We start from the raw sequence: 13,508 nt of genomic DNA, 5'->3' as shown, positions 1-13,508 counted from the left end.
TTAGTAAGATAATAATTATAAATATAATAATAGTAATAAAATTATAAAAAATACCCATTATAAATAACATTTTATTAATAAAATAATAATTAAATACATTATTTAATAAACATTCAGTTTTTTCTATTATCAAATCAAATTAAATTAAAAATTTTAAAAATTAACTAATATTAGATGCTCTATATGTTTTTCTTTTAATTGGGTAATTATTAATATTAGTCTATATGTTTCTCTCCGCTGTATATTTCTCTAAGTACTCACTTTTATATCTTTAAAATATAGAAATAAAATCAATTAAATTTATATATTTTTGTTCAAGGACTAAATAAGTCCAATTTAATTTTTTTTATTAATTAAACTCATATAATTTTATTTCAGAGCTAAATAAATTCTAATATAATATAATATTATTTTTAATAATAAAATATTATTTTTTTAATTTAAAATATTAAAATTTAATATTTCAATTAACATAAAAAATATTTGGTATATATAAGATATTTGATTTGAAAAACCTTGATTCCGTTCAAATCTTTGTAGGCAATTCAAATCGGGTGTGAGAGTTTGAAGTGAGTTTCGAATATAATTTTCAGATTTTTAATATTCGGTTCGATTTGAAAATTTTAAATGAAAGTAAGATCTGATACTAAATATATCAATTTGATTTTGATATATTTTAAAATTCTCTTATAATACAAAGTAAACTTTTTATTTTTGGTGTTATTTATAGCATTAATAATTAAAAATTTATGAAAATATAATTATATTATAAAAATGATTTGATTTAATTTTTAAATTGAATTTTAACTTCGAGCTCCATCTTTATACCGAGTTTGAGCTTAATTTTCGTGTTATAAAGATGAACTTTGGGTTGCGAAGTTTGGCTTTTATAACGAATTCATTTTTGAGTTTAAATAAGTTTTTGAGAAATAGAACTTAAAGAGTTCGAACTCAATAAAATCTAAAAGTGTAAAAGAATTAAATTATTTCTGAATTATTTAAGATTCAATTCAATAATAGTTTGATCGGATTTGGTTCGACTTAACTTTTAAATGAGTCAAACTCATATTTATTTTTAGATTTGTTTTAATAAACGAGCTGAGTTTAAACTTCACGTTATACAGTTCACTAAAATTTGACTATTTTTTAAATTTATAAGCAAATTTGTGAACAGACTTTTTAAACTTGTTAAATAGATTAAGTTGAATATCATAAGTTAACTGAGTTTAAAACCTGCACAAATTTTTATAAGGCAAACTTGAGTTTTCTAATGTAAAGTTCTACACAATTTAATTATACGTTTAGAGTTGGTAGATATTTAGATTATTAAAATAAGAGCTCATTTGTTTTTTTATAAATTTATGAGTTAATCGGTATATATATTTATTTAATTAAAATTATTTTATTTTAAATTAAAATTTATTATATTTATAAATAAATTAAATTATTTATGAACTACTCGAAATTAGACTAGATAAAAACTAAGTTAATCTAAACTCATTTACTAAATAAATTAAATTTAAATTTATTAATATTCGACTTGAGTTTAAAATAATTAAAAAGTTAAATATAAAAAAATTTTAACGAATCAAACTTAAAAGTTTTCAAAATTATATTCGCTTCCAGTCATTTACACCCTTTATAAAATCTAATGGAATGGACCTCAAGCGTAATATTGGAATTCAACATGCATAATAATTTTATGAATCAAGTTTAAATTTTTTGTCAAAAATTTATCTTAGCTCTATTATACTCATTATTATAACAAGGAAAAATTACTATTTATTTTATATTATGAAAAAATTAATTAATTGATTTTTTAATTTTAAAATCTAAATTCAAATATTCATAATATTTTAAAAAGTTTCTTAATTAATTTTTTATTAATTTTAATTATTAAATATTTTATTATTTAATTTTTATAATTGAAAAAAATTTATTAATTTTTTTTAATTTTATAAAAAATCTATTAATTAATTTCTCATAATATTTTAAATATAATAAAATATTTAATAATTAAAATTAATAAAATAATTAATTATATTTAATTTTTGAAAATATTAAAAATATTTTAATATATTTTTTAAAATTAAATGATCAATTAATTAATTTTGCCGCAACATAAACATTAAAGAGTAATTTTTTCTATAACAAAATAATGCAAACCCACGCTGCTAGTTAGAAAAGGCATCATTCCTAATCCTGCTGGAGTCCAGCTAATATCGAATCAAAAGTGGGACCCTTACTTTTTTTTTTTTTTTAATAAAAAAGAACAAATCAAGCTCAAAAGAATATACAATACCCTAAAAACACCGACCAAGTGGAAGTAGATGCTTTTTTTATTTATTTTTTCTGGATTTTGGGACCAATTTAATTCATCAGCCTTATCCTACTCATACTAACTAGTCTTATCCAGGTTAGAAGTTTCTGTAACAACATAAAAAATACAGGCCTTCCTAGGTCAACTATAAGTCCAGCCATTTGCATCTTTGTTCAACTACAGCAACGCATGGGTCTGCTTCTGGTTTCAATACCAGAAGCCATAAACGTTATATATTTAAGAACTTAATTTTGAAACTATTAAAATGTATGGTAGATAAGAGTTGACTCATTTATCATAGAAATTTCCTTGAGCTGCTGGAAATCCATCCTCCAATGGGAGAAACGTAGTCCTTTTCAAGCACTTAGATAAATAATTGGAGCAGTTATCGACCTTGAACTTCAACCCTGTAGCTTGTTCTATTCTTGAATTATTTTCATTTGTCAACTCTAAATTTGGGTGACATACGAGAGAGCAAGTATTTGCAAATTAACTTTGTTTTCTGCCATTCTCTGATACAGAACAGATGGCGAACAGTGAATCCAATTCACTCCAATTATTCGTGAAATTGCCAGAAGGAGAAACAATAGAAATCCAGTCGTATTCTAGTCATTTAGTAGTGTCAATCCAAGAGAAAATTCTAATGAAGTCTATGATTCCAGTTACTGAACAGAAATTATATTATCAGGGGATACAGCTAGAGCGGGAGAAGAAGCTTGAAGCCTACTCGATTAAAGACAAAGCTTGCCTCGAATTGATTATTGGATGCGATGACACATCGGAACCCTTGCAAGAGATTCACCAATTGAGTTCAAACATTTGTCGCATGTGCCGAGACAAATCTGTCTCCGAAGATCCTAATTCTGATGACGCCCTGACGATTGCCGCGCTGTTGGCTCCTGAAAGACGAGTAAAATCGGAGATTTTTATGATTTGGTATTCTGTCCCTGAGACTTTACTTATGCTTCACAGGTCAGAAATTGAAGATAAAAAAGCCCATGCTAAAGCTTTGATACTTTTGTGCATGGTTCTAATATTGAATCGTCCACAAGATGTTATTGATGGATGCATACATTTAGCATTACAATTTTGTAATTTACTTAGAGATGAGGTATCTGATAATGATCCTCTGTTTAAATCATGCCGGAATACTCTAAAACAGTTGTTGGAAAAAAAAGACTACAAGATCGGTTCCTTAGGTAAGCTAAGCGCATTAAACGACATTTCACGCATCTTTCTTGAGATGGCAAGAACCTTATACAACGGATTGGATCAAATTCAGGCATCAAATTCAATGCTCCACGTTGAGTCATTGAAAGTTAATTTTCGTGAATTCCAGGCATTTTCACGCGTATTGCGTTGTGCAGTTTGCAGTGAAGACTGTGCCCATGAGGATGACAAGTCTTTAGTTGATTCCTTATCAGAAGATATTAAACATGTATTTAATTTCCTGTTGCCAGTAATGGAGGAACATCTTCTTCAATTACCAAGAATGGCACAAGTATTCGAAACAAGTGGTTGTTTGCGTCCCATTTTGTTTATGTATCTGGACATTTTGGAAGAATTGAATAGCATTTCTCAGCTTTCGGTGGTGAGTGAAGGAGAGCAATTTCGGTCTGTATTAAAGAGCCAGCAGATTTCACTACGACTGATACTTGAAAAGGTTACGAGGGAAGATGATTATCTCTGGCTTCTTAAGCACATTGATGTGATTGATGCTGAATCCAGGATGCATTTAGTCACCATGATGATGATCCCCGAGGAAAAATTACTGGATTCAGAGTTTTACAAGCCACTCATTCACTGGTCTAGATTTCTGGACGAAGAGCTGTTTGAGGCATTGAAAAATAAGAAACTCACCAGTCCTCAACAATTGCAAGATTGGTTATACAAGTTATGCCAAGCCATATTCAAACCCCAAAATCTCCTCTTCTTGGCTTGCCCAAATGATCCTACAAAGTTTTATCCCAATCCTGGTAAGATCTTACCCCTTTTTTCTTTTTTTTATTTTTTTTATTTTTATTTTTATTTTTATTTTTATCCTTGCTAGCAATACAAATCCAGAATTTAATTGTTGCTTGTCCTACCCCTCTTTCCATAAAGAATAATTATTATCATATTTCTATAATTTGATTTAATTAATTTATTTATTTTTATAATTTTAAAGATACATTAAAATATTCTCGTAATTTAATTCTATTAATCAAAATAGACGATTGTCTATTTCTCTTCATTTTTTTGATGTTGAAAAAATTTAAATGACCTTACTTAATCTGTCACTAACTTAGATAGTGCTACACCAGCATTATCTTGCAAAATACAAAATACAGATCATGGTGACCTTTCTAATTCTATTCAATTCTTTAACTTTGATCCTATGTCCTTCAAGTGGGCCTCTCTTCCTCCACCATCGGACCTGCCGCTCCATCTCCTCCTCCATCACCCGGCTTTTATTTCTCGCTACATATCAGTACAATTCGTCTCTGCTTCCGGCCAACTAATCCGCCTTGCTACCACTCATAATTTTTTCCCTGCCCTTTCTAGTCCTCTCATTTTTAATCCACTCACTTATACATGGGTTTTTGGCCCCCCACTCGCCACACCTCACTGCTGGTGCACTGTCGGCGCTATTAATGGCACCATCTATGTGGCAAGTGGGATTGGGGCTTACCTCCCTTTTGATGTGGCCAAGTCGGTGGAGAAATAGGATTTCTTGCATGATAAAAAAAAAACAACAGTTGAGAAGGTTAAAGGGTTGAAAGATAGAAGATTTAGTAGAGACGCCATTGATACAATAGGCTGGAGAGGGAAGTTACGTATGGCGAATGTAAAAGGGGATGCAGCAAAAAAAGCGTTAGTTTATGACACTGAGAAGGACACTTGGGAGGACATGTCAGAGGGTATGCTTGCTGGGTGGAAAGGTCCGGTGGCAGCCATGGATGAGAAGGTGTTGTATGTGGTGGAAGAACTCAAAGGTGCGCTTAAGGGATATGATCCGGCACGTCAACAGTTGGATTCTTGTGCAGAATAATTGGTTGTCACATCAACGGTTTGTCCTCAGTGCTGTGTTGCTTATAGTATTCACGCTCTTTCCTACAGTACAGGGTCATGGAGGAGGCTCAGCAGTGCAAGGTTTGAAGAGGAAGAATAGCAAACTGCTCTTAACTATGGTGGAGATTTTGTATAGCAGATTGATGAGGCCGTTAAGTTATAAGTCTTGAGTGAGTTCATAGATGAGCATATGGAGAAATGAAGTGAGAGAGAAAAGGTGTGTTGTATTTGTAAAAGGAGCGTAACTTTGTCACTGAAATATTAATTCTAACTTTTGATTCGGAGAAAAAACTACAGACTAATGGTAAAAAGGTTTAAAATTGATGAATGTCCTTTTGCATTGACGGAATTAAATTATGAGGCCATTTTAATGTATTTTTAAAATTATAAAGACAAATTTATTAGTTAGGCTAAATTATAATTATCCCTTTTTATTAGAATAAATTTATTAAATATTGATTTCTTTTTAAGTATAAATAATATATTTTGCAGAATTGAAGCTGGAACCATTACACTTCGACTGTTTTGAATTTTCTGGTAAGGTGATTGCATTGGCATTGATGCATGAAGTACAAGTAGGTGTTGCCTTTCATCCTGTATTTCTTTTGCAACTTGCTGAAAGGCATATTTCTATAGAAGATCTAAGAGATGCATATCCATCTTTTTACAATAATAAGGCCAAGCATCGTTTTCATGATGATGATGAAATTCGAGATGACTTCCTCAACTCTGTCTCTGAACAAATATCCTTTTTCAGAAAAGGTTTTGACAATGTTTTTGGAAAATCAATTGTCGAACTGCTATCTTATGAGGGAATAGAATTTGAAGATCTTAACTTGGCACTGAAAGGAAAATTAAATCTTGGTGAGAGAACTCATGTGAATCAAGGCAACAATGTAAGTGATCCTCTAATGTCCCAATTCCTAAAGGTACGTAATTATAGAGCTTTCATGTTGTGTTAATATAACATAACTGTTGTTTCCTACATGTTTTCAATGCTTATCACATCTATGATGATTGATTTTATTAGAAATCTCAAACTCTAACTTGTGCTTGAAGAACAATAGACAAATAGAGATGGAAAGTAAAAATATTTATGATGATTGATTTTATTAGAAATCTCAAATTCTAATTTGTGCTTGAAGAACGATAGACAAATAGAGATGAAGAACGATAGACAAATAGAGATGGAAAGTAAGAACAGTAAAAATAAATCCGTGTTGAAAAGTCAGTTAATGTATTAGAAAATTAAGCAACATAATGGAGCATGTTTACATATTTAACAAATTCCTAAAAATCAGACACTGACAACATAAAACCATAATCAGCTAAAAAACTAAAACATAAAAAAATAATTCCAGCAGAGATATTTGACCAGGTCCTATTTCAGCAACTTAAGTAATTTTTCAACACTCCTTGCTTAATTGCTGCAAACTCCAAACTTTTCTCTAAAAAACTCAAACTTGCTTCTTGGTAAACATTTTGTGAAAATGTCTGCCATTGAAGATCAGTTTTGCAATATTTCAGTTCAACATAACCTTCTTTTTGCAGATATCTGAGAAAGAACAACTTGATATTAAAGTGTTTTATCTTTCTGCAAAAAATATGATTATTTGAGATGGCAATAGCTACTTGATTATCCATAAACATTTCTGTGCACTCTTCTTGTTTCAACTTCAGACCAATTAATATTTTTCTACTCCATAAGGTTTAATTTGCAGCAGTTGTTGTTGCAATGCATTCAGCTTTAGCTGATGATTGTACAACTATTTCTTGTTATTTGGAACACCAAGAGAATGTTCCTGAATCCAGATTAAAACAATAACTTGAAGTACTTTTCATATTATCAGGAGAACCAGCATGATCACTGTCAGAGTATCCCTGCAAAGCACAATTTTGGCTTGCACAGAATTTAACTCTAAATTTCATTGTTCCTTTTATATATCTCAGTACTCTTTTAGCAGCCTTAAAATGTGTTTCAGTTGCACAATCAGTAAACCTGGATAATAAGCTTACTGCATATAAAATATCGGGCTTTGTAGTTATAACATTCTACCAGGCTTCTATAGATAGTTTCAACTACTCTTTCAGTTTCGTCCTTCTTGCTTAGCTTCTCTTTCTGATACATAGGAATAGCCATGGCCTTGCATTCATCTATTCTAAATTTCTTTAGAATTTTTTTTGCATATTTCTTCTAGCATATAAAGATTTCTCCTTTTTTTACTTGATTTCCAAACCAAGAAAATATGTCATCTCTCCTAAGTCGTCATTTCAAAAGTTTGCATCATGTCTTTTTTAGACTTCTGAACTAGATCAGAATTGCTCCCTATAACCAGCAGATCGTCAACATATAGAGATATTATAACAGAATTGATTTTATCACCCTTGATGTAAAGAGGAGAGCTTCACTAAGACTTTTCTTGAAATCTAGCTGCATCAGATGTTCATCAATTCTGCTATATCAGGCTCTTGGTACCTGCTTTAGACCATACAATGCTTTCTTTAATAGATATACTCCATCTTCATGCTGCAAATCCTTCAGGCTGCTCAACGTAGATCTCCTCCTTAAGAAGACCATTTAGGAAGGCAGATTTAACATCTACTTGATGTATTTTTTAGCCCTTTTGTGCAGCAATTGCCAACAACATTCTATTAGTTTTTAACCTAGTATTAGGAGCAAACGTATCAGAAAAGTCAACACCAGGAATTTGAGCATACCCTTTTACAACAAGTCTAGATTTATGCTTGTTGATACAACCATTTGCATTTTGCTTTGTTCTGAAAACCTATTTTACTCCAATCACCTTTCTGCCTTCAGGTCTGTTCACTAGCTGCTAAATTTGATTTTTCTCAATCATGCTTAACTCTTCCTTCATTGCAGCCATCCATTTTGGATCTTTATCAACTTCTCAAAAATCTGCTAATTCTAGAACAACAACATTACACTTTTGATAAATATCAGAAAGTGATCTTGTGCCTCTAATAGGTGCATCATCAACCATATTATCTTCTGTTAGCTCCTTTTGCTGTAATTTTAAAGCTTGATTTAGAAACGAAACTGATTGTTCTCCTTTTCAATTCCATTTGTCATTCTCCATAAAGTACACGTCCCTGCTTATTACAATTTTCCCTGAATCTGGTTGAAAAACTCTATAAGCTTTTGAAACTAAGTTGTATCCTACAAATATTCTAGTTTCAGCTCGTCTGTCTAGCTTGTATCTTTTGATCAATGGTACATAAGTGAAACATAAATAACCAAATACTTTAAGTTTTTTAGCGAAGGTTTGTATCCATTCCAATATTCAAAAAGATTCTTTCTATCAATTGCTTCGGTGGAAAGTATGTTAAGCAAAAACATTGATATGTTTGCAACCTCTGCCTAATACTCTTTTGGCAAGTCTTTTTCGTGGAGCAAACATCTAGCCATCTCCATTACAGTACGATTCTTTCTTTCACTAAGTCCAATTTGTTGATTAGTGTATGGAGCAGTGAGTTGATGTTCAATTTCAGCTACTTCACAGAACTGGTTGAATGCTTCTGATGTATATTCCTTCCCATTGTTAGACTATTTGCGGCCACTTTGTGTTTCAATCCATTTCTTAAACTTCCAAAATACACCAGCCACTTTTGACTTGAACCTGAGAAAATAAATCCAACATATTATGTTGTAATCATCAACGAAGAGCAAATAATACTTACTCCTATTTAGAGATGGAGTTCTATGAGGTCTAGCCAAGTCTGTGTGGATTAGTTTCAGCTTCTCAATTGCTCTCCAAGTTGCTTGAAGGGAAGTCTAGTTCGTTTTTCATATTAACAATTTTTGCAATTTGGTAGATCAGCTTCAAGGCCAGGAAAGCCTTGAATTAACTCTTTCTTCTGCATATTCAACACAGCTTTATGGTGGAAGTGACCAAGCCTTTTGTACCAGATTTCTGTATTGAATTTGTTACAGGAAAAGTTGTTTACTCCTCCTCTAAAGGATCCAGTGCAAAGCTCTTTTCCTTCATCTTCACTCTGAATACATCTTCATCTTTTAATACTTTGATCAAGCATTGATTACCCTTAAAAATCACTTTGAATCCATTTTCAAGCAACTAGCCAAAAACTCAATAGATTTTGACTGATATTAGGTACAAATAACATTTCTCGAATTAAGTTTTGTACTTGAGAAGCTTTCAACTGCAATTGTGCTTTTTCTATTCACAGCAATGTACTCTCCATTACCAATCTTTACTTTAGAAGTCACTGTTGTATCCAGCTCTTTGAAGAGATCATGATCAAATGTCATGTGATTAGTGCAACCACTATCAATAAGCCACTTGTCACTTGAGCTACTAGTTGCAAAACATGTTGCTACAAAGAGTTACTCCTCCTCTTGGTCAGCTACCTATGTAACATTTTTCTGTTAATTGCTATTTTTGCAAATCTTTTAATGATGTCCCGTCTTTTGACATTTCTCACGCCGTTGATCTGGCCTTTTCCAGCAGTTGAACGGTGGATGGCCTTTCTTTCCACAATGCTTACAAGGAGGAAAATCATGTTTTGATTCCCCATTGATCCTAGGAGAATCAGAACATGAGTTGTCCTTCTTGTTCTTCTTGTTCTTTTTTCCTTTTGTCTCTCTGATTTTATTGAAATTTTGCAAGTCGTGCACCCTTAACAGATCCTTCAGACCTCATAAGCCTTCTCCTTTCTAGTGCTTGCAAAGCATGTATCAATTCTGTCAAGCTGATTTTTGACAGATCTTTAGCATCCTCTAAGGAGGAAATGGTAGCCTCAAACCTTTCAGGTATAGTAACAAGAATTTTTTAAACTATTCTTGTATCAGTAAACTCAGTACCAAGCAATCGTACCTTGTTTACAATATTGAGAAGTCTATCTGAATACTCTTTGATAGTTTCATTCTGCATTTCAAATTCCCTGACTAGGTTCATCACTTGCATTCCTTTGATTTTCTCATTTCCTTCATACTCCTCTTTAAGAAAATTCTAAATTTCAAAGGCTGTTTTCAAGGTCATGATTCTATGATTCTAGGAAAGATTGTAGGTACAACTGCAGCAAATAAACAGGCCTTTGCCTTGCACTTTCTTGCCTTTTGCTCCTTGTGACTTTTCACCTGAGTTACTTTAGGATTGTTGGTGATCGAAGAATTTTGTAAACTTCCTCAATAGCCTCCCAAAGATCATTTGCATCCAGGTAAGCCTCCATTCTTATAGCCCAAACGTGATAATTTTCACCATCGAACACATGTGGTGCAATGGTAGTAAAAGAGATTTCTAAACTTGGTAATCCAGTTTCCATCTCTTTTAATGGATTCTCACAAATTTCTCACAAGTCCCTCAAAAAGAAAGCTCTAACCAAATTGTTAGAAATCTCAAACGCTAGTCTGTTCTTAAAGAATAATAAACAAATAGAGATGGAAAGTAAGAACGGCGAAAATAAATCTATGCTGGAAACTCATTTTTTTTATTAAATTGAATGCTGCTTATATATAGAAAAAATTCAATTAATGCATCAGGAAATTAAGCAACATAATGAAGTATGTTTACATATTTAACAAATTCCTGAAACCATAATCAGTTAAAAAAAACTGAAATAAAAAAAATAAATTTCAGCAGAGAGATATTTGACGAGGTCCTATTTTAGCAACTTAAATAATTTTTCAACAGATTTCAAAATATTATAACATGAGTTGTTTTATTAGCGGAATCTTCTTCTAAAATAAATGGCTCGTTCTCTCATATTTCTCAAGCAATTATATAGTTTCTGGTCTTTTTTTCATGAGCTTTTAACAATTTCATGATTGGGATATCTAGTTTTATTCGTACAACCATGATTATCATTGTTATCTATTAAATTTTGATATTGAAACTATGTTGAATACTTGGCAGATTAATAGACAAAGAGTTAATATTAACAAGTTAAGGTGGCGAATGGATCGCAGGAAGACTTTGGGAGGAGGGATTACAGGAAACGTGTACAGGGGATATGCAGATGATGGTTTCTTTTTTGCGGTAAAGGAAGTACAAGTTGAAAATAAAGAAGAAATTGACGAAAGTAAACAAGAAACTGACAGAATTCATCAAGATGTAAAGGAAATTGAACATGATAATAAAGAAGAAGTTGACAAAATTAAACTAGAACATGACCATGTGCAGCAAGAGGTTAATTTACTGTGTCAGTTAAGTCATCCAAACATAGTCAAATATTATGGCACTAAGGAGTATAAGTCGAAGATCCATATTTTCCTTCAGCTTGTAAGTACAGGTTCTCTCAGACAAGTATATAAAAAGTTTGAACTGAGAGATTCTCAAGTCTCTCATTACACCAAACAGATACTGGAAGGTTTGAAGTATCTCCATGAGCGAAAGGTACCTCACAAAGACATTAAATGTGCAAATATACTGGTGGATGAGAAAGGATGTGTGAAAATTACAGATTTTGGATTGGCAAGAGTGACAGACTTAATTCCTTTCTTGAATTCTCGCCATGGGAAAATACACTGGATAGCTCCAGAGGTTATAAAAAAGAATAAAGAATATGGAGTTGAATCTGATATTTGGAGCCTTGGCTGCACTGTCTTGGAGATGTTAATCAGGGATTTTCCATACTCTCATGTGAATGAGAATGAGAATCTGCAATCGGAGGTTGAAAATGGAATGCTTCTAGATCATCTTCCTAATTATCCTCTATCAGAGAATGCACGAGATTTTATCATGAAATGCCTGCAAGTTGATCCAAAAAAGCGTCCAACTGCTTCTCAGCTTTTGAATCATCTATTTGTGAAGGATTCTGGCTTTTAGCATTTCTCAAATTTCACGTCAACCCTCTAAAATTTTTTCTTCAGCTTGAATGGTGTGAGAAAACGTTTAGCGTTTTATGAGAATTTGCTCATGTTACTTTTTTTTAAAAAAAGGACATGGGTTGCAGATTTGTTCATGAACTTGCAGTGAGTCAAATCATTTTGTAACATCATGTTCTAAGGTTGGTGTATGTTGTGTTTCGGGTTGTAGCCGTTGGTTCTTCTGTGCTGTGTTTGTGAAAGATTACTCTTTCTTTATTGCATTTGCAAGGGATTCTTTTTATCAACTGATGGGTTCTAGCTACAATGGTTTTCCCTTTCCCTATTTCTACTTCTTAAAGAACCTTTTGCTTATAAAAAATTTTCTCACTCGAATGTATTTGGACATTGGACCTTCCTCAAAATTATTGATGCCTGTATGAATGGACAATACTTTTCACAACTTAAGTATAACAAGGTTATAATATTATTTGAGTATGAAAACTAGACAAGTAAGAAATGATGAGAAATTAAGAAGAAGTTGAATTATTCATCTCTATTTATATTATCAAAATTATATATTTTAGACTATTTAAATATTGAAAATAAATTTTAAATAAATACTTTTATGAGGAATAGTTTTATGTACTATTACATTTAAAAATAAATAAATAAATTTAATAGGTAATGTATTAAATTATTTAAAATTTAAAGAATCTTCAATGTAGATAAAAGCAAATAGTATTTTTGTGTAATAGTTTAAACTACTCGTACTTAGAAAAAAAAAAAAAAAAACTTAGTAAAAATTTGATATAAGTAAATTTTTTTCAGTTATTTTATTTGAACTTAATAACTTTATTTTTTATATGTATATACACAATAATTTTTTTGAAATGATTAAAATTTGAAATTTTACTAAGAAAATAAAATTAAAAAAAATAATTATATAAAATTATAAATGAGAAAATAAACTGATAAGTTAATTAAAATATCTTGTATATTTTTAGTATTTAATAAATATTCATAAATTAAAGAAAACACCTATTATAAGCAAACAAAACAAAACTTAATTAGAAAGAACAATTTCTTAAAAATGGCAATAAAACAAAATAATTTTTTTTATATAAATAAGAAGATATATTATCAAGTTAGAAATAGAATTAAACTGCGATTAGACAATCTGAAAAAGAGTATATGAGGTGTTAAGTGTTTATGGGAGGTCAATTGGCACTCAAATGAACAAATTAATAGGATGTGCGAATATAATAAATTGTTTTGAATTTAAAATAATTGTATAAAAATGCGTGTATTAAATTTTAAATTTTGTACACGTTTACTTTTATACCGTAGAAAGAT

The 13,508-nt window shown here is 31.0% G+C and overlaps 1 protein-coding gene across 2 annotated transcripts; it reads left to right on the top strand.

The window, feature by feature from the left end:
• Positions 1-2,553: 2,553 nt before the first annotated feature.
• LOC110618572 (E3 ubiquitin-protein ligase UPL5) lies at positions 2,554-12,460 on the top strand. Of its 2 annotated transcripts, XM_021761729.2 has the most exons (4): positions 2,554-4,296; positions 5,864-5,946; positions 6,049-6,300; positions 11,263-12,460. In XM_021761729.2, exons 1-4 carry the CDS (start codon positions 2,847-2,849, stop codon positions 12,172-12,174), a joined length of 2,697 nt encoding a protein of 898 aa, XP_021617421.1. In that variant the 5' UTR covers positions 2,554-2,846; the 3' UTR covers positions 12,175-12,460. The 2 variants fall into 2 exon arrangements, with proteins under 2 accessions (XP_021617421.1, XP_021617420.1); XM_021761728.2 differs by having other exon boundaries at positions 2,555-4,296; positions 5,864-6,300.
• Positions 12,461-13,508: the final 1,048 nt, after the last annotated feature.

This window comes from Manihot esculenta, chromosome 7 (assembly GCF_001659605.2).
Source record: "Manihot esculenta cultivar AM560-2 chromosome 7, M.esculenta_v8, whole genome shotgun sequence".
Taxonomy (NCBI): Eukaryota; Viridiplantae; Streptophyta; class Magnoliopsida; order Malpighiales; family Euphorbiaceae; genus Manihot; species Manihot esculenta.
The sequence above is the reverse complement of the archived record's forward strand: the minus strand, read 5'-3'. Positions and strand labels throughout refer to the sequence as shown.